Source organism: Microcaecilia unicolor, chromosome 11 (genome assembly GCF_901765095.1).
Source record: "Microcaecilia unicolor chromosome 11, aMicUni1.1, whole genome shotgun sequence".
Taxonomy (NCBI): domain Eukaryota; kingdom Metazoa; phylum Chordata; class Amphibia; order Gymnophiona; family Siphonopidae; genus Microcaecilia; species Microcaecilia unicolor.
The window spans coordinates 157,682,257-157,708,363 of NC_044041.1; the positions used below are offsets into that span (position 1 = coordinate 157,682,257).

General features: G+C 46.0%; 1 protein-coding gene across 3 annotated transcripts in view; it reads right to left on the reverse strand.

The window, feature by feature from the left end:
• EML2 (EMAP like 2) overlaps positions 1-26,107 on the reverse strand; it is a 312,721-nt gene that overhangs the window by 41,551 nt on the left and 245,063 nt on the right. For all 3 annotated transcript variants that reach the window (XM_030218113.1, XM_030218111.1, XM_030218112.1), the window contains 3 exons: positions 18,598-18,686; positions 14,081-14,178; positions 2,025-2,112 (listed from right to left, as the gene is read on the reverse strand). In XM_030218113.1, coding sequence (XP_030073973.1) covers positions 2,025-2,112; positions 14,081-14,178; positions 18,598-18,686 — 275 coding nt within the window. The remainder of the gene's footprint in view (positions 1-2,024; positions 2,113-14,080; positions 14,179-18,597; positions 18,687-26,107) is intronic.

Sequence of the window (26,107 nt, forward strand, 5' to 3'; positions counted from 1 at the left end):
TCCCTAAGGGCATCACTTTGCACTTCTTTGAATTTAATTTTAATTGCCAAACATTAGACCATTCTTCTAGCTTCTGCAGATCCTTTTTCATGTTTTCCACTCCCTCCAGGGAGTCCACTCTGTTACAAAGCTTGATATCATCTGCAAAAAGGCAAACTTTACCTTTTAACTCTTCGGCAATGTCACTCAAATATATTGAACAGAATCGGCCCCAGCACTGATCCTTGAGGCACTCTACTACTTCCCTCCTCCAACCGCCACCTTCTGAGGTCTGTCAACCACTTTCTAATCCAGTTCACCACTTTAGGTCCTATCTTCAGCCTGTCAAGTTTGTTCAAGAGCATCCTATGAGGAACTGCGTCAAAGGCTTTGCTGAAATCTAAGTAGATTACATTTATCGCACGTCCTCGATCCAATTCTCTGGTCATCGAGTCAAAGAATTCAATGAGATTCGTTTGGCACGATTTACCTTTGGTAAAACCATGTTGTCTTGGATCTTGCAACTTATTGAATTCCAGGAAATTCACTATCCTTTCTTTCAGCATCGCTTCCATTACTTTTCCAATAACCAAAGTGAAGCTTCCTGGTCTGTAGTTTCCAGTTTCTTCTCTGGTCACCACGTTTGTGAAGAGGGACCTCCTCAAATCCCATGGAACCTCACCCGTCTCCAAGGATTTATTAAACAAATCTTTAAGATGACCCACCTCTGAGCTCCCTCAATATCCTGGGATGGGTCCCGTCCGGTCTCATGGCTTTGTCCACCTTTAGATTTTGCTTTAGATATCTGCTCCATTCTCATATGTACTTTTGCCAGTTAATCGTACATGCACTGAATATGTAGCTATCCAGACTACTATTACAGTGGATAATTTATGCAGTGCTGCACAAATATCTGCAAGACAGTCTTTGATCAGTGGAGCTTACAATATATATAAGATGAACCTTTACTATAAAATGGTTAAAATCAGGAAGATCACGATCAAAGAGAAACAGGGTTTTAGTTTTTAAACCTTGAACTGGACCTCCTTGTGAATACTAGGAACTGAATCTACTTATTTCTACTTGGAACTAAAATCCCTGACCCGCTGTGAGTCTTGTTACTAAGAGACTGAGCTATCCTTGCTCCCTGCCCTGTGGGAGCTTGCATTTGAATTTTCAATCTCTGTAGTGAAGAGAAAGTGTGTACCTGCTTTGGTTAGCCATTTTTTAAACAGGCTTTCGTTAAGCCTGTAAAAAAAAAAAAATCCTTAGTACCAGAAACAAACTGTGCCTTAAATGTAGTCAGAATCTGATAAGATCTCCTTTCAGGCCTGCTTGAGAGAACCTACCCTCTGTAGCTTCATTTTTCATATTAACCTGTAGTAAGTTTCTTCCCCATATTGAACCACCAATGGACTCCTGCATGCAAAGGTCACCCTCCCCCCTCCACTCGCAGAGCCTTGATCTACCAGTTGTACCCCAACTGTCTTGCAGGGAACCTTCCTCTCCTGATGGGAGACGACAAATTCCCCATTTCTGTACATTGGTCTCCTAAAAGATCTCTGCTACTGCTCTTAGGAGGCTATAGCCCTTTTGGTCCCTGGCTTCTTCCTTAGTCTAATTATGGTTCTTTTCTTTCTTCCAAGGTATAGGAGGAACAGAACACCTGCTAGAGGAGTAATTCTGTAAAGAAAGTTCCTATATTTAGGTGCCAAATACAAGCAAACCATTAGAATACCAGCATATACACACATGCATATATGCCAAATGTGCTATTCCATAACACGCATACCTTTAATAAGCGGTGTCTGGATGAAGTGTAGTGGGGCACAGAGATATGCACTTATCTCCAGAACATAGGTGTGTACACTTATACAAGCCCTATGGCTGGCATAAGCACTACTGCCTAAGTTAAGTGCATATTTCACCTGTTTGCACATTCTTGAAGATAAAAAACCTGCTCTCACACCAGGGATCTAGCTGAAGACTAATGATTGACATGACTATATGTACATCCCCAGGAGCTCCTACCCACCACTACTCACAATACAAGATTTCATAGTCGCCAGAGTTGGTTGCAAAGCATCTGCCATCTGTAGACCAGTCCAGGTGGGTGATGAAACTTGAATGACCCTGAAGGGGGAAAAATGGAGAAGATGAGATTTTATGTGGCCAAAACACCCATAAATACCAAACTGAAAAACAACCTGGCCTCCAAGCATTCCCCCAAAGTGTAGCTTACTGACCTTTATGCTGTACTGTCATAGGATTTATGAAGGTAAGTCTGAACAGTGCTCCATGCTTGGGTGCAGAACAAATGCCTCTGATTAACAGCATTTTTTATACCAATGCCTAGATGAATTGGTCACACACAGAAGGCTAGAGGTCTGAAGGAAACCCTGGCAACAAGGCACACAGCCAGCTATCTGTGCTCCACTCTTGAAACAGCTGGTATTGGAAGGGGACCTTTAAAGTATATGGTGTGGCATAGAGGGGCATAATCGAACGCCCATCTCCATGGGCGTCTATCTCCAAGAACGGATTTGTGAAGGGGCGGGACAAACCGTATTTTCGAAAAAAATGGGCGTCCATCTTTTTTCCGATAATACGGTTTGTGCCAGTCAAATGCATCGGATTTGTGCGGATTTGAGCTGGGCGGTATCGTATTTCAGAGATAATGGAAACCAAAGGCACCCAGCTCAAAAATGACCAAACCCAAGGCATTGGGTTGTGGGAGGGGCCAGGATTCGTAGTACACTGGTCCCCCTGACATGCCAGGACACCAACTGGGCACCCTAGGGGGCATTTGTAACAATTAAGAAAACAAAGCAAACTACCTCTGAAGTCCATAGCTCCCTTCCCTTTGGTGCTGAGCCCCCCAAATCCCCCCAAAAAACCACTCCCCACAACTCTACACCATTACCATAGCACTTATGGCTGAAGGGGGGCATCTAGATGTGGGTACAGTGGGTTTTGGCGGCGGTTTGGAGCGCTCCCATTTACCACCACAAGTGTAACAGGTAGAGGGGGATGGGCCTGGGTCCACCTGCCTGAAGTCCACTGCACCCACTAACAACTGCTCCAGGGACCTGCATACTGCTGTGATGGAGCTGGGTATGACATTTGAGGCTGGCATACAGGCTGGAAAAAAAAAGTTTTTAAAGTTGTTTTTTTTGGGTAGGAGGGGGTTAGTGACCACTGGGGGAGTCAGGAGTGGTCATCCCCGATTCCCTCCAGTGGTCATCTGGTCATTTAGGGCACTTTTTGGGGGACTTGTTGGTGAAAAAAAGGGTCCAAAAAAAGTGACCCAAATTCGCGCTAAAAACGCCTTTCTTTTTTCGATTATCAGTCGAGGACGCCAATCTCCCCTCAGCCGATAAACACTCCCCAGTCCCACCTTCACCATGCCTCTGACACGCCCCCGTCAACTTTGGCCGTTTCCACGACAGATTGCAGTTGAAGACGCCCAAAATCAGCTTTCGATTATACCGATTTGGACGCCCACAGGAGAAAGACACCCATCTCCCGATTTGGGTCGAAATATGGGCGTCTTTCTCTTTCAAAAATAAGCTGGTTAGTCATTTAGGACTGAAGGCATAGGCATCAGAATGGGGTAGGCCACAGAGGCCATAGCCTCACCAAACTTTTGAGCCATGTTCAGTCCACTGGCTATTGTGGACTAGGCATCTGCCTAAGGCAGCAGCATCAGGACAGGAGTGGTGCATCTTATCTCCCCTTCTCTTCCTCCTGCTGCAGCCACTGTCCTCCCCTTCCAGAGGGAAAGATCTGCACTCATGCACTGTCGCATCTCACCAAACCCCCTCTGATACTGTGAGCGAGGGTTGAGAGTGGGCCTTCACAATAACATTGCCAAACAAGGTTGTAAACATGAAATAAGTGCTTTATTAACTGAAATCTGTGGCCTGTTACTTCACAGGCCTAGGAACAAAGGCTGAGTCTCTATCTTCAGAAGGAGAAAGTCCTAGCAGAGGCCTGTGGCTAACAGGGCATAAAGCACCTTCTCTGGTCTGTGACTGCTACGGCCCAACACAATTTGTAGTCTCTCTTTGGATTTCCAGGGCAGACTTCAGAACATGGCTCACAAATAAAAAAAAAAAAAGAAAGACTGGCTTACCTCAGCCAGGTCACAGCAGCTAGACATTCAGTAAAGGTGTAGGCTGGGGTTTCAGTTCTTCCTTCCCTGAGCCTCCTTACTCTGGCCCTGCCTTTTATACTTCCAGGTTCCTGTCCTTTCGGCTCTACCCCTCCCATCTCACTTCCTCCCTGGCAGTGGCGTAGCTATGTGGGGCCTGAGGGGGCCTGGGCCCCTGTAGATTAGGCCCTGGCCCCCCTGCCGACGATCCCCTTGAACCCCCCTCCCGCCACCAACCCTCCCCCGCCGTCGCCGCCCACCCCGCTGCCGCTTCAGATACCTTGTTTGCTGGCGGGGGTCTCCGAACCCCGTGAGCCGACAAGAGTCTTCTTCAGCGCTGGAGTAGCGCCTTCGTTCAACTAAGTTCCTGGTGTGATCAGCTGTTTCTGACGCCTTACGTCCTGCACGGGGCTACATGCTGATGACTCCCAAATCTACCTTTCTACCCCTGATATCTCACCTTGCATCCAAACCAAAGTTTCAGCGTGCTTGTCTGACATTGCTGTCTGGATGTCTCAACGCCACCTGAAATTAAATATGACCAAAACCGAGCTTCTCATTTTCCCCCCCAAACCCACCTCCCCGCTCCCCCCGTTTTCTATTTCTGTTGATGGCTCTCTCATTCTCCCTGTCTCCTCAGCTCGAAACCTTGGGGTCATCTTTGACTCTTCTCTCTCCTTCTCTGCTCATATCCAGCAGACCGCCAAGACCTGTCGTTTCTTTCTTTACAACATCCGTAAAATCCGCCCCTTTCTTTCCGAGCACTCTACCAAAACCCTCATCCACACCCTTGTCACCTCTCGTTTAGACTACTGCAATCTGCTTCTTGCTGGCCTCCCACTTAGTCACCTCTCCCCTCTCCAGTCGGTTCAAAACTCTGCTGCCCGTCTCATCTTCCGCCAGGGTCGCTTTACTCATACTACCCCTCTCCTCAAGACCCTTCACTGGCTCCCTATCCGTTTTCGCATCCTGTTCAAACTTCTTCTACTAACCTATAAATGTATTCACTCTGCTGCTCCACAGTATCTCTCCACACTCATCCTTCCCTACACCCCTTCCCGTGCACTCCGCTCCATGGATAAATCCTTCTTATCTGTTCCCTTCTCCACTACTGCCAACTCCAGACTTCGCGCCTTCTGTCTCGCTGCACTCTATGCCTGGAATAAACTTCCTGAGCCCCTACGTCTTGCCCCATCCTTGGCCACCTTTAAATCTAGACTGAAAGCCCACCTCTTTAACTTTGCTTTTGACTCGTAACCATTTGTAACCACTCGCCTCCACCTACCCTCCTCTCTTCCTACCCGTTCACATTAATTGATTTGATTTGCTTACTTTATTTATTTTTTGTCTATTAGATTGTAAGCTCTTTGAGCAGGGACTGTCTTTCTTCTATGTTTGTGCAGCGCTGCGTATGCCTTGTAGCACTATAGAAATGCTAAATAGTACTAGTAGTAGTAGTAGACAGCACATGCGCATAGGCCTATTCTTCTAGACCTCATGCTGATAATGAATCTACTTTGCTCTTCCCCTCTGGAAGGGGGAGAATAGCAGCAGCAGTGTGCCCAGTATGTGGAAGGAAAAGAGGAGATGCTGAAATGTTTGGGGGGTGGGGAGGGGGAGAAAAGAAAGGAAAAATGTCATGATCCCAATAGGGAAGAAAAAAAAATGCCATTAAAATCAGTAGTGACAGCTGGGGCAGTTTTGGCCCCACAAACCAAAGAGGCAGTCCGTTGCCCCCAACTGTCATGTGTTATTTGCAGTACCAAAAGGAGGGGACCTGGAGTTGTATCCCAGCTGAGGCTACTGCTTCTGAAGCTGGCCAGGATTGAAGCAGCCCCTGTAGCCACTAGAGGCAAGTAGTTGAAACAGAGGTACATCCAACTGTAAAGAACATCTGATTGTTTTACTCAGGGGCGTAGCTAAGGGGGGGGCCTGGATGGGCCCAGGCCCACCCAGTTTGGCCTCAGGCCCACCCACCCAGAAGAAGATCCTTACCCTCTCCCACTCTTGCCGCAGCGCTTCATTTAATGCTGTCGGCGGTGCTGTTGCACAGTCTTCCACCCCGGGCAGCGGCGCTTACACTTTGCAACTCTACAGATGCGGCACTGACGTCCCACGTCCTGCTCCGGGGCCTTCCCTCTGCCGCGCTGATGTAACTTCCTGTTTACGGAGGCGGGGTGCGGAAGGCCTGGAGCAGGACGTCGGACGTCAGTGCCGCATCTGTAGAGTTGCAAACTAGTGTAAGCTCCGCCGCGGGGGTGGGTGCAACAGCAGCGCCGACAGCATTAAATGAAGCAGTTAAAGATTGTACAGAAGCTTTAAAGCTGGATGCCGGAAACGTGAAAGCATTTTACAGGCGTGCTCAAGCACTCAAAGAACTGAAGGATTATACATCAAGTCTTGCAGATATTAAACGACTTTTAGAAGTGGAACCAAACAATACTGCAGCCCAAAAATTATTTCAGGAAGTAAAGAAGTTGATGAAATAAGTGCTGACAACACTCTCAACGGGATGCCACTGCTTGGATACTGGGCTTGCTCTTTCTGTTGTAATGGGACCACATATAAATATAAAAACAAACAAAAAAAAAAACCACGGCAATTGTACAGGGTCATAGAAAGAGAAGAAATAACACTTAGGAAAAGCCTGGTCATGCTATACAATCCCACTGTTTGGCAGGTGATGTCAGCTGCTGAGCACAGTGTGATGGTGAGTAATGTTAAAGAACTGAGCTGGGATTTGCTCTTTCCTTTATCTTCTACCTACATAGATGTTTAATGGCCTTATTTTACTGCTGCTGAGAGAGGTGTAAAAGTGTGTGAAATTTGCACTAGCTAATATTTAGAAGCCCTGCATGCTGAAGTTTGCCAAAGCTCCTGTGTGTTAACTTTACTTTCAACTTGACTATGGTAATTGTTATTACCTTTCGATTTCTTGCTGAACTATTTCTTGTATTCATTACTGTCAGTTTGCTTCCTGCTACCGTAAATGGAGCAGGGACTGCTGCTGCTACAGAATATTTCTGAATTTAGCTTTACGCACAGGATGCCTTTTTAGCCAGAAAACATAGTTTTTCATTGGTTTCAACCATCATTTTGACAGAGGTTTATGTATGTGGCACTAAATAGAAACCAAATCAAAAGAAGTTGAATCTTGGCTTCAGAGCTTAAGATCTAAGTAAAAATTAATCCATGTCTGTAAGTTGTTCTGTACTTTTTTGCTGTACTGTTGGGTAGATGGAGGTAAATATTGAGCCTGCCATGAATGGGAAAGTGCGGGGTACAAATGTAACAAAAAATATATATATAGCAAAGATGTCCTTAATAAGTGTTTTATAAAACTATCTGGCCTTAAGAGTAAAAAAAAAAAAAAATGAGACACTACTTTAGGTAGGAATTTCAGATGGGTGTGAAGTAACACTTTGTTGTGGAGTATTTGTGTAAATGGCTAGTAATATACCAATGCTTGTATTTCCCCTATTCACCTCACAGAAGTTAGAGTGAAAAGACCATTTTCCTAGTCACATATTTAAGATCTGTAGTGTCCATTGGCATTGGCTCAAGGGGTGGCCAAGTTAATGCACTGAGGACTAAATTGAGATCCTAGGGGTGGAGTATGAATTGGAGGGTGAAGATGTAGTAACCCCTTCATGAAGCGTTTGGTGATAGGATGTTGCATGTGTTTTGTGTTATCTGTTGCATCATGAAATACTGTCAATGCAGCAAGCAGAACCTTTATTGAAGAGTAAGATAGTCCCGATCATGACAGATGAAGGAGATAGTCTAAAACTTTTGTTACGAGTGGTGCAGGGGTCCAGTTTGCGTTGAGTACATCATTTTGACGAATATGATCATTTGGTCAAATCTTTCCTGGATGCCAAAAGAACTTGAATGACATTCTGAGGAAATTCATCTTGTGTTAAGTTTCGGCTGCAGGACAAGCCATGCCATCAAATGAAGTAGCTGGCCTTGGTTCTGTGTGATTAGATCTGAATCCTGAGGTAGGGAGAATAGATGTTGAGAAGCTGGAATAAAGACACTGGATGGAAAAAGAAAGAAAGAGGGGAGACATTGAAAGGATGGGGAGAGAAAGAGCTGCTGGATGGAAAAGGGGAGTAGTGAAAGACTGGAGAATAAGAGGAAGGGGCATGGGGAGAACAAGGGTGAGAAAAAGATGAAAAGCCATGAGTAGATGAAGGAAATTAAAGAATGGATAGTAAGAATGAATTAAATCTGGACACAGAGAGAGGCAGAAAAATATTGAAGAAAGCAAAGAAAAAGGAGAGAAAAATGACAAATGGCCAGGAAACCCTGGCAGAAGAGTTAAGCGAAAACGAAGGAAAGCAGAATCTAGAGACTGGGAGCAACACAATGAGAAAAAGTAAATGGCCATACAACAAAGGTAAAGAAAATAATTTTATTTTTAATTTAGCATCAAGTAATATGGTACCTGTGTTAATAACGTTTCAGAAACCAATACTTCCTTAGGTCAGAAGAGGATACCGTAACAGCATTATACTGACCTGAGGCAGGAGGTTTTGGTCTCTGAAAGCTCATTGAAAAGGGTGTTAGGCTATTAAATAAATTATTTTCTGAAACCTGATGCACTGAAAAGCAGCACTTTACCCCTGTGTGACAAATGCATCTGATTAGTGTGACTAAATTTTGATGGGGGAGGGGGGTAGAGAGAAAATTTTGTGCCCACTGACTTTGGGTTCAGGCCCACCCAAAATTGGCAGTCTGGCTACGCCACTGGTTTTACTGTTATTTGTTGTTACTTATTTCCGTGTTTATGGATTCAGTCAGTCAGTTATGTATTTATATATTTTTTCCCCCAGTGGCGTAGCCAGACTTGACATTTTGGGGGGGCCCAGTTAATATGGGTGGGCACTATGTATATAGGTATGAGTAGTGTTTCTTGGGATACTACAAAATAAGGCCTTAGAATGCACTTGATGATGGATTTCTAAGTAGTCTGCCTAACAGCTGCATGAACGTAAACCACGGGCGTGGGCTCCAGAGCCCAAGTGAGGGGGCACATTTTAGCCCCCCCCCCCCCCGGCGCCGCCGACCCCCCCCCCCCCCACAATTGCAGACCCCGCCGCCACCAACTTTGCCCCCCCCCCCCCGCCAACCCTCTCCCGTTGCTGCCGCCGCCTACCTTTGCTGGCGAGGGACCCCAATCCCCACCAGCCGAGGTCCTCTTGCTTCCCGCGCAAGGCGTCGTTCTGTTTCTGATGTCCTGCACATTGTATGTGCAGGACATCAGACTCACTAAAACAGAAAGAAGCCTTGATCTGCAAGGCTTTGTTCTGTTTCTGTGAGTCTGACGTCCTGCACGCGTCAGAAACAGAATGAAGCCTTGCGCGGGAAGCAAGAGGACCTCGGCTGGCGGGGGTTGGGGTCCCCTGCCAGCAAAGGTAGCCCACGGCGAAGGCGGGGGAGGGTTGGTGGAAGGGAGTCCAGGACCAAATCTACGGGGGCCCAGGCCCCAGTGGCCCCACGTAGCTATGCCCTTGGCGTAAACCACATACATAACAGAAAAAAACAATATTTTTAATTACATTTTCCCATATCTTTAAATTGACCAGACTTAAGTCTACTACAGTGGCAAACCTCGAAACACACGACAGGAGCGTGCAATATAAATACACAGGAAAGATGTATTCAAATTCTGGTAGCACCTCAATAATAGCAATACAAAATCCCTTTAACTGTCAGGTACTTTGTGAAGTAACACTAAATCCTGTAAAGAAACTTCTTAGAGCCTAGGTTGCAAATCTCAACACCAATTCTGAACATGAATACCAATAACAGTACTTTTATAAAGGCAGCAGTGCATATACATAACAGCAATACACTTCCCATTGGAAAAGTCAGACTCCTACAATCTGACACAAACTATATGCCAGCAGAATCTCTCACCTTGGTCACATGCAGAGCACATACCAACTCTCGTCAATTACAGAATAGAGGACCAAACATTAGCAATTGTTCTGTAGCCTGGCATTAGTCCATTCCTGCCCTTCAGCCTGGTATCAGCTTTTCCCTTCTCTAACCCACCATCCATCTCCATAGCCCAGCATCAGCCCTTCCTTTCTCTACCTTACCCTCTTCCCCATTTATCCCCGTTGCACGGTATCAGCCCTTCCCAATCATTCATCCCATAGCTAAGCCCTACCCTAGCCTCCCACCCCTTCCTTTAGCCTAGCATCAGCCTTGTCCTACCCCCTACCCATCCTCCCACGGTCTGGCATCTCTTCCCCCCACCATGAAGGACACCAGCATTAAATATAAGACTTTTTTTTTAATGTCCTGGGCACTGAAGAGCCCACCTCCAACCAGAAACCTGCCTATATTAAATTTTTAAAACTTTTTTTTTTTTAAATTTTAAACCGGGCACTGCAGAGATATACCCCCCAAAACCCACCAAGGCATCCACATGAAAAATATACAACCTTTTTTAGATTGTAACTTGAGCATTATAAAAATTTATTGTTGGTGGGCTTCTGGGTGGGGGTGGGCTCTTCACTGCCTAGTGAAGAAAGATATATTATTAAATACTAGTAAGAAATGCCCGTGTTGGAAAAAAATGAAACGGGCGCTAGCAAGGTAATCCCCCCCCCCCCCCCATCATCCTCCCTCCCTCCCTCTCGAGTTCCAGACCCCCCCCCTCCATCCCTCCCTTCCAAGTTCCACACCCCCCTTCTCCCTAACCTCCCTCCCTCAGTCACTTGGTTGCGAGTTTGTGATTAAAGTTCGCAGTGCTGTCCCCGCTGCTGTCACTGAATGTGTGGGACTCCCCGCTGCTGTCACTGAATCTCTGGAACTCGTGCGCTGTGCGTTCCCCGCCCCGCCCTCTACGTCATCGCATTTTGACGCGAGGGCGGATTATATATATATATATATATATATATATATATATATATATATATATATATAAAGAGAGAGAGAGAGATACCTTTTTTTTTTTTTTACCTAGGCAGTGAAGAGCACACCCCCACCCACCATTACACTGTACACGATGTTAAAAGTCTTTAAAAAAAAAATATTTATTTTACCTGGCCTGAGCAGCAGGGCTTCGATGGTGGTGGCAGATAGTGGTGCAAACTCAGAGCACAATCATTGTGCTCCGCTCCATGTGTGCTGTTGTGGGGCCACGGGGGAGTGCTGAGGCCTGGGTGGAATCAACAAAATAAGGCTGATCTTCATTAAGAAGCAGGGCAGAGTGGAGGAAAGGAACCGCGACGGTAGCTGGCACAGTTTCCCTTCCCATGCAGCACTGTGGCACCGTCGTGCATGAGGGGGAGGAGCAAAGCAAAGCAGCAGAGTTCAGAAACTTCAGATTAAACCTGGATGGGGACTCGGAATGAGCGACTGAGTAGCGGCGCAAGTGTGTAGCACTACAATGGCTGCACTAAAAACAAAATTAGACAGAGAGGACTGGACAGCTGCTGGCTACCTGGGTGGGCCTGAGCCGAGATTGGGCTGGCCTGGGCTCACCCAGGCCTACCTGGAGCTACGCCCCTGCCTGAAGCAGTCAGCCAATGAGTGAAACGTGGTGCCATGTTGGGTTAGTGTCTTAGATATCAATGAAGAAGCTGGTTTATTTCCACTGGTGCAGTTTGCTGTTTCATGCCACAATAGGTAGTGACTGGTTGAAAGGCATCACTGGAAATAATTCTGTTTTTCCAGCTGTGGTTTTGTAGACGGCAGCACTGTTAATCCCTTGTCTCATGGTTATGAAGGTTACCCATGAACTCTAGTCTAGCAGCACCTTAAGGGTTACATGATCTCCTGGACAGTAAGCCCATAGATGAGGTTCCACTAGGATCAACTGTTTGGTGGGGGGGGGGGGGGGGGAAGAGAAATCAAGAGCATGCCTAGGGAGGCAACAAGAGGGTCAATATTCAGTGGGATGTCTGGGTAGGACCCTCTTCTACCTGGATAAATCCCACTGACTGTGCCATACCTGGATTTTCAGTGGCACTTACCCAGATAGTGCTGCTGAATATCTGGGCAGACTGCGACAGCACTATCTTGTTTGTGCTGGGGCGGTCACAGAAAGTATCCGGGCACTGCTAATATTCAGTGCTGGTGTTTGGACAACTAACTAGACATGTTGGGACACAAAAAATGCAGTCCTATCTATACCTTGTTAGTTATCTGGGTATGGCACTAAATATCCACGGTAACCAGATAACTTCCAGATGCCACTAAACACACTAAACACTAAACACACAACGTACGACCACCTAAACTTCTGGAAATTACTAAAGACTAACCTGTTTGAAAAGGCATACCCTACCGATTCAACCTAAATGCCTGATCCCTGCAACACAACAAAAGTAAAGTATGTAATGGACATAACACAACTCTTCCACTGACTGTTCCACATGAACTTTTTATTACCACAATATCACTTTGTATTGGTTCACACTGGAGTCTGTGAACGCCTCTCCGGTACTATGTAAGCCACATTGAGCCTGCAAATAGGTGGGAAAATGTGGGATACAAATGTAACAAATAAATAAATAAAATAAAATAAAATCCTCGGTGCCAGATAATATTGATGCTAACTGGCTACTTCTGCAGAAAAATGCCAGATCTAAAGATAATCAGACAACCTATCCAGCTAACTTGTGTTGGAGCGTCTTTGTTCACCCCCCCCCCCCTTTTTTTTTTTGCTTTTTGGTTCTCGTCAGAAAGGTGTAACATTCAGTGTTGAACCTCATATGTGTTGACATTGTAATGTAGCATACTATGCCATACTTTGTATTTCTGTTTGAATATTTTTACTGCTGAAATTGGCAATTGCTTATGTTTGACTTATTTTTGTTATACACCGCTTTGGGTGAATTCCTTCAAAAAGGCGGTAAATAAATCCTAATAAATAAATAACTTGAACCAAGTCTATTCAATGCCACAGTCTTAATTACTTGAGCTTGCATATCCAACTGAAGCTAACTGGATACTTACAAGTAACTTTAACCAGATGATGCAATTATATAGTGTCCCCGATACCTATAGGACATGGCTCGGAGGTGGAAAGAAGTTTCAAGTTAGTCAAGCACCACTTTGAATTGTCAGGGCTGGTCTGTAGCTTTACATGGAGGAATTCATTCATAGGCAATTCTATAATTGGCCTACAATGTGGGTATGCCAACGCCACATGCTGAGCAGCAATTCTATAATGACATCTCTATGCCTAGATAGCAGACGTCAGTGTGAACAGTTACTCACTGTTACTGCCTAATACAGCATTTAACCGTGTAAATTCCAGTATTCTGTAAGTTATGCATATAACTGGGACACCTGTCCATGGCCTGCTCACATGTACTCCTCCATCACACTTACACACTAATGAAAGCATTCTATAAATGGTTCTAAAAAATTGGCGATAAGCACTGGTGTAAATCCTGGCGTGCAAGTTAGGCACAGAACCTCCATATTCTATGACAATGCTCAATTTTTCTGAATGCCCCTACCATGGCCATGCCTCTTTTGAGTTTGCAGCACCCAATATTATAGAATGGTACGCAGTCAGATGCATGTACATATCCTAACTGCTTGCCAATTATCAATAATTGGTTGCTAGCCTCCAATTATTAATGGCTCGTTATCCAATTAAGTTGCATACGCATCTTGGATCAACACACCCAAATTTGGGTGCCATATATAGAGTTCGGGGGGTAAGCAGCTTGTACACATAAGTTATAGAATACTAGCACTTACGCAGTAAATTCCATATATGGCGCCTTAAAAATCGGTGCTATAAAACCATGCAGCCAAATTACACAGAACTTCAGGCGCCGTATACAGAATTTAGGGGATATTCTATGACTTACACAATCGGTGCCTAACCTCAGGCACCAAGTTACAGAATGAGATGGACAGTGACAGCTGAGTACCTAGTGGAGAGCATGCTTGCTGTTTACTATCACCTACCGAGCATCTGCCTACTCGGCTGTATTTTCGGCCACGCTCTGCCACGGCATAGATGTAAACAAAGTTGTCATGTGACCCAATAGCAAGGAAATTTCCATCTGTAGGGATACAGAAAAGTCAAAGAACTTAAAATAAACAAAGAAAAATATAGTCACTGTTTTCACACTTTACTGCAAATTCACTCTATTATGTCTACACTTGAACAGTCTTCTCTTTGGACCCTTCTACTTAAGCTAACTGGACTACTGTATCTCCTTTTATCATGGCCTTCCTCTATCTCAAGTGAGGTTACAACTCATACAAAATGTGGCTATAAAGTTACTTCACAATAAAAGTTTAACCAAGTTACCCCCCTTTTCCATTCTGAAAACTGGTTACCAGTAACCTCTTGTACCATTTATAAATATTCAACCGCTACTCATCAGATGCTGCATCAGATGTTCATCAGATGCTGCATTCCAGAAATCCCTCATTCTTATCTGGCCTACTTATTCATGCATCTCTTGCAGTTTTATAATCAAAATCTCCTTATTGTTCCATCTCATTGTCAGATATGGCTAGACAATTCAGAAATCCTGTTTTAGTGTTGTTGTCCCATCCATCTGGAATAGCCTTCCTCTTACCCTTTGGATTGAACCCTCATTGTTACAATTTAAGAAGGCATTTAAAACATTTCTTTTTATTCAGGCATACCCATAACAGTAACACATATAGATCCTTTCCTTTTGTTTTTATCCTCTTATTTTTCCCAATCCCTATTACCAAGGAATGATTGTAAATTAGGTTCTACCTTCTTGCAATATCCCTCTTGTGTACTGTACGTCACCTTCGCCCAGAATGTGGTTATTATGCGTTTTACTAATTGAGTTTTTATGTCTAATTGTAAACTGCCTAGATGTTTTTACGATTTGCAGTATATCAAGAAATAAAACAGTAAACTGTTCAATATGGAAGCAATTTTCAAAAAGCCAATTACCTACAAAGTCCAAAAGGTACCATGCACCCATGGAGCTTCTAGCTAATTTTCAAAAAGGAAAACTATATTGCTCATTTCCCTTTGGAATTACCTACAAGGTTCACAGGTACTATCTGTGGAACATGCAACTGTATATCTACAAGAAACGTACCCATGGATCATGCCTCAAAATAGCCAGTAGGAAAGTTGCCCCTCCCCTTGAGTGGTTATAAGACAGCTACTGAGCTCCATACACATTACTAAATAACACTGATCATTCATGGTGTCTCAGAAGTCATGGCTTTGGAACCAGATGTAGCAATCAAGTTCCTGAACCAGAAAAGGAAACCAAACAGAATGAGAACTACCCACCTTTACTATGATGTACTCCAAATGCATATCAGAAGCCACCACGAAAACCCCCAAATGGCCCAGAGATGGTCACAAGAGAAGGACTAAGTCAGATGGAGTAAACTAAATGCAGACTGGGTTGTCCAAGAAATGGAAAGGTTTGTTCTTAGTTTTCTGATGATAGGACAGGGTTATTACATTTCAACTAGGATAATAGCACCAAAGTAGGCATGAGAGCCCCCCCACCACCACCACTAGATTAGGCTTGGTTCTCAAACTGAGGCAGCCTGGACAGAGAAATCATATTAATTTGTTAATTCTGTTTAACTTTGGTTCAGTCCTGTAAAGTGGTAGAATGCCATCTGGTTTTAATTACTCAAATGTCTAGCTTTTGCTAGACTAGAGGTTAGAAAAGTCAGAGAGAAATAAAACTTTCTTTGTCCCTTTTTGAGTGATGGATTGTTAAGGCTGGTTCATAGGTATTATTAAACCACATCTGGATGCCATTCTAAGTAAGGCATACTGGACAGTCTCGAGGGGATCAGCAGGCAAGCAGTTTTAAAAGATTAGGCTGAATGCTGTTTAGGAGGAGATAGTTTAGATTTAAATAATTCTAGATAATTTAGATTTTGTCTTATAAGGAATTCTGATTTCTGCTTATTTTAAAATATGTTTTATTCTGTTTAATTAATAAGTTCTATTTCTCTATGTAAAATATCTTTTCAATTCAGTGTCTGACTTTCAAGTGAGATTTGTCTGCAGTTTAAGAGGTCATCATCTGGTTTGAATTATCCACAGTCCTAGCTAGGTGAAAGAGGTCAGGAAAAGTCAACTCTTCTCCTTGATGGATTATAGCTAAGTGTAGGACTGGTCTTCTGAAAGTAATAACAAACCATGTCTGTGTGCCATTAAGCAAGACTGGCCCCTTGGCCCCTTAATGAATGCCAGAGTTCAGTTAGCAGTTAGTATGAAGTTAACTGGGAATCTGAGAATTTAATAATAATGAAATGCAGGAGATAGGTGCCACATTGTCTAGTTTGAGAGGCCCCAGGTCGTAGGTCAGTTTAGGAAATATCTGAAACCTATGTAACTGATATTTTGAGTAAATGTGTAGAGATAATTAGTTCAAGACAGGGTAATCAATCTATTCCTTACCATCTGGTGACAAAGGGGGGCTAGAGGGGTTTAGGACAATATATAAATGAGAACAGAAGCAGCTTACGTTAGACGAGAAGGAGCAGAGACAGGACAGGAGAGCCAAGACACAGAGAGACGAGAGAGACAAAACACAGAGAGCTGAAGAGAAGGAGAGAGCTAGCGCTGATGTCCTACTTTGTTTGCTGGCAAATAAAGAAGATTTCTCTCTCATTCTGGTGTGTGGTGTTTGACTCCTGAAGAACCACAGATTCTGCTAACAATAGTGGTAATTTCTGCATCAAAACCAGGAAAGGATTGTGAAGGAACTGCATGTCAGAATATATCTGAGGGACAATGACCTCCATATGCGGTCACCGAGTTAAAAGGACAGGTGTGCCCTACACATTTTTTATACTACCCTGTTTTTCATGATTCAACGTCCTTGAAGATCAATACCTCTAATTCAAGGGCTGACGCTCAAAACCAGGTGCAAAACGCAAAGCCCATAACACAAAAGTAATGCAGAAACATAGCAATGCAATGTTCAGAAGAAATCATATACAAAATATGTGCGCTTAATTTGTGCTAACAAATGGAGGAACATCTCTTGAATATGCGCACAAAGGTGTTGTAGTAAGTGTGGCTCTTGTGTGCATAACCAGACAAACCCGTAAGCGCAAGCACACATAGGCACTGTTCCCCTGTGCTTTTAAATATGAGCCTTCCAAAAAGTTTGCACTAAATGTTTGAAAGGCTCACTTAAGCACAGAAAAACAGGTGCTAATGTGTGCTTTCACTTTTGGTTTTGCTTGGACTTGCACACATTTCTCACTATCAGCATTTAAACTTGCATGGGCTTCCTTCCACTTACAAAAGACAAAACCCACAGTTCAATGGGGAAAATATACAAGAAGTCTCCTGAAAACCTTCTACGCTGCTCCTGACCAGCACTAAATTTTCGGCACTAGATCCATCAGTTCCTTCTGTGCATTGCGGCATTTTCGATTGTGCATTGGGAAGGAATACTTTACTGACCTCATTAACAGCCATTTAAATACATGTCAATACAATTTGCCACCATCTTTAGCGCAAACATCAACACCCACGCTTGTGTCCTTTGAGCATTCCTCACAATAAAGTACACCCAAACCAGGTACTGGTTTTTAACACTGGTGTTTGAGCATCAGCCTCTCAGTCATGGTTTAACCCTGTGCTGTCAGACTGGTAGCTCTCATTTTCCCAAAGTCTAACCCTCTAGGCCTGGTATTCAAGGTAAACCAAATATGAACATTAATCTACTTTCTTAGACCAGGGGTGCTTGCTTATTTAAAATCTTGATATACCACCTGGACAGAAGATCACAGTGGGCAACTATGATCCTCGAGGGCCACAACCAAGTCGGGTTTTCAAGATTTTCCACAATGAATATGCATAAGATAACTTCTAACTGTAACGCATCTTTTCATTTAAGAAATTAACTAAGACATATCTTCTCAAGAAACCCAATGACTATTCCATACGCAATAAATAGTTATCTTGTTGACCACTGTAAAACACAGCATCATACAACCTTGTAAATGTAATTGAATCAATGTAATCTCTAACTCCTCTTAAATGTAAGCCACATTAAACCGAAATTCATTTTTGGATAATTGTGGGATACAAGTATGAATAAATAAATAAAATCTATTTGCACACAATGGAAACAATACATACAAATCAATCTCATATTCATTGTGGAAATCCTGAAAACCCAACTGGGTTGTGGCGATCGAGGACCGTGATTGCCCATCCCTATCTTAGGCTGAAGATGCATGGAATCCTGGTGCACTTGCAGCTTTCTGAAAACCAGAATCATGCATCTCTGCCTTATATGAAGGAGGAGGCACATCTCCATGTATGCACTAGGGTAAAGCCAGGACTGACTCACCTGCAAGCCCTGCTGCAGAGGGTGCATGCACCCTAGGAACAGGAGGGAGAAGAATCTGTAGACAAAGCTGTTAATCAATATGACCATCCCTGTCTGCTTAGCTGGCTTCCTCAGCAATTTCCTACCCAGTATGTTTAAAATTACCTGGAGAGAAGCTGGTGACTGAGATCTGTTCACTCCCATCTGTGTGGATGGTAACCAAGTCACTGGTCTGCGTATCCATTACTAGCCACCTAAAGGGGGCCACAGTCAAGTGGTAAATCACACAAACAAACATAATCATGCTAAATTGTACAAACACTGCCAGATAATCCACTTCAAGCAGAAACTTTGATGTTTTTTTCGTCCAAAACAGAGGCATCTCTAGTAGCTGAGGGTGTTTAACCCCATGGAGAAAGGGAGCAACATCTTTAGCTAGGGGTCACATCTAGCTGGTCAGAACAATGATGTATCAAGCCCAATATCTGGACTCCAGATATTGGGCTTGATGCACCAATATCTGGGTCATTTGGAGTGCCCAACAGGAAAAGTCCACTCTGGGTCATTTGGATTCCAAATAGTAGAGCCCACTCCATGGTGTTCCCTCCCTCAATCAGGAGGTGGAGACACAAAGCTCTGCAAGTAAATAATGGTTAATGGATCGGCACACTAAAAAAAGTACCAACCCCCTTTTTAAAAACTCAGCTAAATTACTAATCTTGATCACATTATCTCAGGGCCGCCAAGAGAGGGGGGCAAGAGGCGGGGGGGCCCAGCCATAAGCGTCTTCCCCTTGGCAGTGTTCCTGCAAGCTACTGGCAGCAGCAAAAAAGAAAAAAATACAGCTGGCCTCGGATGTGATCCCTCTGCTTTGTCCCGCTTTCTCTGACAACTTCCTGTGGCCGCATAGGCGGGACACACAGCAGAGGAAACACTTCGGAGGCCAGCCAGAGGTAAGCTGCTTTATTGTTGAACCTGCCTGCAGCCAGAACACTGCCAAGAGGAGGAGGGAAAGAAGTGAAATAGTGGCAGGGGAGTCAGTGGCAGGCAGGCGGGGATAGCAGCAGCACTGGGGTGGGGGTGGGGGGGGGTGCATTTTTTTGCCTCAGGCCCTGCGGCGTCTCTTGGCAGCCCAGCATTATCTGGCAGCAAATTCCACAGTGTAACTATTATTTTGGTCAACTTATATTTCCTACAATTCATTTTAAATATACTATCAGTTAATTTTATGGAGTATTCCCTCATGTTTGAAAGTGTAAATAACTGTTCTCTATTTACTTAGTCCCCATCACTCAAATTTTATAAATGTCCTTCATATCACATCTCTTCTTCAGGCTGAAAAGCCCCATTTAGCCTCTCTTCATAAGAAAAGTGCTCATCCCCTTTATCATTTTGGTTGCCCTTCTCTGAACCTTTTCTAGTTCCACTATATCTTTGAGAGGTGACACCCAAAACTTCACAATATTTTGAAGTATAATCTCACAATGACTCAATACAGACATTACATCCCTGTGGAGGGGGAAAAAAGTCAAATCAGATCCTGCTGAAGACAAATCCCCTTAGGGATTATCTGTATGAAACTCCAAGAATTACAAGGTATGGTATCCAGAATGGGTGCGTTGGTTAATAGTTCTGTGACTGAGAGGCTGAACTTATTGGGCCAGGTTCTGCAACAGGACACTTAGGTGTCTTTTGGGATTTTTCACTTATTTTAAGTCAGTTTTGTAAAGGCTCTTACATCTTTTTACTGGCTTCAATGTGCCTTTCTAAAATAGACTCCTAGAGTCAATCTAAATGGCATATAAATATCGTTAACACATGTGGATGCAATATTTATATACACCGAGGACTAGATTCTGTAAATGGCAACCAAATTTGGGTGCCAAAAAAAAGTGAATGCTGAGCACTATTCTATAATGGTGTTCTGAGTTGGGAGCTGTTTATAGAATAGCTTGTAGTGCCAGGATTTGCACTGGGCACAAAGCGAATGATACATACCTGTAGCAGGTGTTCTCCGAGGAGAGCAGGCTGATTGTTCTCACGACTGGGTAGAGGTCCACGGCAGCCCTCACGAACCAGAAGAAAAGTCTCGCGGGAGGTAGCGCACGCGGGGCACGCCCACCGCGCATGCGTGGCCGTCTTCCTGCCCGTGCGCGCCCGCTCCCGCTCAATTAAATGACAAGGAAAGGAATGAGAAAAACGCAACTCCAAAGGGGAGGAGGGAGGGAAGGTGAGAACAATCAACCTGCTGTCCTCGGAGAACACCTGCTACAGGTATGTATCATTCGCTTTCTCCGAGGACAAGCAGGCTGCTTGTTCTCACGACTGGGGTATCCCTAGCTCCCAGGCTCACTAAAAACAACAAACAGGGTCAACTGGGCCTCGCAACGGCGAGAACATAACAGAAATTGACCTACGAAGAACAACTAACTGGGAGTGCAGCCTGAACAGAATAAAACCGGGTCCAGGAGGGTGGAGTTGGATTTAAACCCCGAACAGATTCTGCAGCACCGACTGCCCAAAACGACTGTCATGTCAGGTATCCTGCTGGAGGCAGTAATGAGATGTGAATGTGTGGACTGATGACCACGTCGCAGCCTTGCAAATCTCTTCAATAGTGGCTGACTTCAAGTGGGCCACTGACGCCGCCATGGCTCTAACCAACTGCTCAACCTTCTCGCCAAAAATATTATCCCCTCGGCAAGGGACATCCACCAGGCGCTGCTGCGTCCGGTTGTCCAGGTCAGAGGCACACAGCCACGAGAGCCTGCGCATCACTATACCCTGGGCAGCAGCTCTGGATGCCACATCACAAGTGTCACAAATACCCCTGGACAGGAATTTGCGACATGCCTTCAGCCTTCAGCTGCCTGACCACCTCCTGAAAAGGCCTGGCCTGCTCCGGCGGGAGCTTGTCAACCAGGTCCGCCAGTTGCCGCACATTGTTCCACATGTGAATGCTCGTGTAGAGCTGGTATGATTGGATCTTGGTCACGAGCATGGAAGAATGATATGCCTTCCTCCCAAACGAGTCCAGAGTGCGAGACTCCCGCCCCGGGAGCGCCAAGGCACCAAGGCGGTATCCCTTGAACTCTTGGCCCTCTTGAGAGCAGAGTCCATGACCGCTGAGTCATGTGGCAACTGGGGCCGCATCAACTCCGGGTCTGTGTGGACTCTATACTGGGACTCTGCTTTCTTGGGGATGGTGGGATTAGATAGGGGCTTCAACCAGTTCCGAAGCAGAGTCTCCTTCAGGATATTGTGCAACGGTACCGTGGAAGACTCTGTAGGTGGTGATGGATAGTCGAGGACTTCGAGCATCTCAGCCCTCGGCTCATCCACGGTGACCACTGGGAAGGGAATGCTCACAGACATGTCCCAGACAAAGGAGGCAAAGGAGAGGCTCTCTGGAGGCGAGAGCTTCCTCTCCAGTGAAGGCGTGGGGTCAGAGGGAAGACCCGCAGACTCCTCGGAGGAGAAATATCTGGGATCCTCCTCCTCCCCCCACGAGGCCTCCTCCTCGGTGTTGGACATGAGCTCTCTGATCTCAGTCCACAACCGGGCCCATCTCGACCCCGAGGAACCGCGTCCTCGATGATGGTGCTTAGAGGTGGACTCCCGCGCAGGCAGGGACGAAGCTCCCTCCATCGACGTCGATGGGGATTCTACCTGACTGACGATCAAGACCAGCGCCACAAGCGGCACCAGTGTCGAAGACCGCATCACAGGGCCAGAGCCAGCCGGCGCTTCCAACAATGGCACCGCGGGCGCAAGCACCCCCGGTAGGGCCTGGCGCATGAGCCCCTCCAGGGTACCTGGAAGGATGGCTCGGAGACACTCGTCCGGGGCCGCTGTCGGGAGAGGCTGGGGAGCCGGTGTAGGCGTCGGTGCTCGAAGCTGTCCGAGTCCAGGAGACGGTACCAGGGTACCCGACGACCTGCACAGACACCTCTTCAATAGAGGGGGAGCGCTCCTCCCGGCGTTGCGCTGTGGGCAACCAATGACGGTGCTTCTTTGCAAGCTTCTTCCGATGTCCGTCATCGGCGCTCCGCGGCATGAACGAGGAGGAGGTGGAGTCCCCGTGCCCCCTGGGGGTCGGATCTGACAGGGTTCGGTCCCGATGGCCCTGGGCGGCGGGACCAGCCAAGGCGGGTTGCCCACTCGGCCGTTCACCGCCGCCATCGCTGGCAGGTCGTCGGGACAAAGGAGCCTGTGCTCCTGGGGTCGATGCCATGGTCGGCACCAAAGTCGTCGACACTGGTACCGATGCCGAAGTTCCCGCTGTCGACACCGATGCCGCCGATGGGCCGGCGCAAGTTCCAAAAAGACGGTCTCGAAGAACTTGCCTCGCCACCTGCGTCCGCTTTTTCAAGTCGAGACACAAGGTGCACGCTTTGGAATTATGCTCCGGCCCAAGGCACTGGAGGCACCAAGCGTGAGTATCGGACTGCGAGATTTGCCGGCCGCACCGACCACACTTTTTAAATCCGCTCGGGATCTTCGAGGACATCGATGGAAAAATCGCGTCGGCGAAGTCAAAACCGTCGATGGTGGCGGTAAAAAGGCCACAACAAAAAGGAAACACGGACGCGCGGCCACAAGGCTGTGACGACGGCAAAAATAAAGGGAGAAACACTCAACGGAAAGGGAGACTTCTCTACAACTTTTTTTTTTCGTCATGTTTAAAAAAAACACGCGAACACGCGTACACTAGAAAGAAATAGCGGACAAGGCCGCGAAACAGTTTTCCAGGGCTGACAAGGAGAGGGACGAAACTGCGTCTCTCTCCAGCGTGGAAAAACAGAAACTGAGTGGGAGCGGGCGCGCATGGGCGGGAAGACGGCCGCGCATGCGCAGTGGGTGTGCCCCGCGTGCGCTACCTCCTGCGAGGCTTTTCTTCCGGTTCGTGAGGGCTGCCGTGGACGTCTACCCAGTCGTGAGGACAAGCAGCCTGCTTGTCCTCGGAGAAGGATTTATACCTACTGAAACCTGACCCATGCTTCTCCAATGGCCATGCCCTCTTTTCAGTTGCATGCTAAAAAAATGTACACACGCATCTATAGAATAGTGCTTAGTGAAATGCACACAAATCCCAATTGTTGCCAACTGACGTCAATAACTGACTGTTAGTGCCCAATTATTGGCACTAATTGGCTTATTACTCAATTATGATTGTAAATTGGGCACACACCCAAATTTGCATGCACAATTTTGAGCGCTGTATAGAATCCGGGAGCAAATACACACAAATGATTAGAATAATGGCACATACATTTGTAAATGTATGCATGTATATACACAATAGCGCTCACCTTACATAACACATTTTACAGGTAGGTGCGTACACACACGTAAGTGGAGTCTGGCTAGGACTCACACATGTTATCTTAATTGGCTGAATGAATATTCTTTGCACCTTTTAAAACTTTTTTTTGGTTGGGGGGGGGGGGGCTTTTTTTTTTTTTTTTTTGGTAAATCAGGTGTGTGTGGTCCATAGTAACATTGCCAAACTGAAGGAAAAACTGACAAAACAGGACTAGTCCACCCCCTTGCTGAAATGTACCAATCACACACAAGCTGAAAATACACACAACAGGTACCAAAAACCAGGATGGGATCTGGGTCAGTCCAGAGGGACTAAAAGAAAGCAAATTAGCAGCTAAGGTCTAATTTCTCCTTTCTTGGTGTCCCTCTGGACTGACCCAGAGACTATTGGGAAGTAACAAAGCAGTAAACTTAATGGAGGGACCCACAGAGCCCCACAGTAAGAACTCATACCAAACACAGCATCCTGATGAGCCTGAACATCCACTCAGTAGTGCCTGACAAGACAAAAAAAAAAAAATGCAAGGACGACCAAACCCTCGCACGACAAATATCCAGAGGAGGCACAACGAAACACTCTGCCCAAGATGATGCCATCCCCAAAGTGGAATGTGCCTTGAGATCCTCTGGAACCGTCCTGCCACTAAGATAAGCGTACCCAATAGTCTCCTTAATCCATCTTGCAATAGTCATCTTGGAAGCCGCGAGACCTTTCCAAGAACTGCCCAGGAGAACAAAAAGATGATCTGAGCACCTAAACTTCTCCATCCCACACAAATACTCCTTCAACACTCTTCTGACATCCAGTCTGTGCAAACAGCACTGTTCCTCCGATCCCTCGGTGGACCTCAATGTGGGCAAGACCGATTAACATGAAAGGACATCAGAACTTTGGGAAGGACAGAACTGGCCTCAAAACCACCCGCTCTCTAGAAAGCTTCAGAAAGGGAACCCTACAGGAGAGGGCTTGATGTTCCAAAACACACTACGCTAAGGAGATAGCGACCAGGAAAAATGCTTTCAGAGTAAGATCCTTAAGCAAACATGTTGACAGAAGATCAAATCGCAGCCGAACCAAGGCTGTCGGTAACAATATAAAAGATGGAAAACCTTGACAGCACGGAGGATGAAGAGCCATTCCTTGGAATAAACTCATGACGCCCGGATGGCTGGCCAAAGACTTCCGCTTAATACAGCCTTGAAAACACGCCAGAGCCACTACCTGAACCCTAAGAGAAGCCAAAGCCAAACCCTTATCCAAGTCATCCTGAAGAAAATCCAGGACCTGGACAACCAAGTCAAGCAACGTAACCATGTCTCGCTCTTCACAGCAGTTTTCAAAAATCCTCCAAGTTCACACATAAGCGAGCGAGGTAGACCTCAGTCGCAAGCGCAGCATAGTACTAATCACCTTACCTCCTCAGACGAGCCCTCTCAAGAGCCATGCCATAAGACAAAAGTCGAGCCAGATCTGGCAAGGCCAACGGTCCCTACATCAGAAGTCCTGCTGACACCGGAAGCTGAAAAGATCCACATACCAGATCAGATCTGCATACCACAGTCAGTGTAGCCAATCCGGGGCCACCACAATCACCAGGCCTCTGTGCCCCTTGATTCTCTGAATGATGAGCCACAAAAGCAGCTACGGAGGGAAGACATACAGCTGATCTGTCGGCCAGGGCTGAAGAGCATCGATGCCCTCCGCTGCACTCTGATCTTTCTGGCGACTGAAAAGCCTGACCGATTTGGTGTTCTCTCTGGTCACCGTAGTCCATCACTGGCATGCCCCACCTACAGACAATGCTGTCAGAGGCCTTGGCACTCAGGGACCACTCCCCTGGATCCTGCATATTCTCTTTTCCTGCTATGCGAGTAGCTAACAGATCCACCAGGTGACTTTCTGCCCAGCACATGAGAACTGCCGTCTCCGCCACCAACTGAAAACTGTGCACTCTGCCCTGATTTACGTAGGCCACTGCCATTGCATTGCCAGCAGAACCCTCACAGACTCGCCCTCCAGAAGAGACTGGAACTGTAGAAGAGCCAATTGTATGGCCTTGGTTTCCAACAGTTTGATGGAGCAACATGCCTCCTCTCGGGACTAAAGACACTGAGCCAGATGACCCTGACAGTGAGCTCCCCAACCCAGGAGACTGACATTAATCATCACCACCGTCAACTGTGGTGGATCGAGCCGAACACCCTTGGACAGGTTGGGAGAATGAAGCCACCATCACAGACTACTACATCCCACTGTCTGAAGGGGTAATTGTATCTCCAAGGACACAGGATGACTCCATCTAGATAGGAGACAGCTCTGCAGGGGTTGCAGATGAGCCCTGGCCCATGG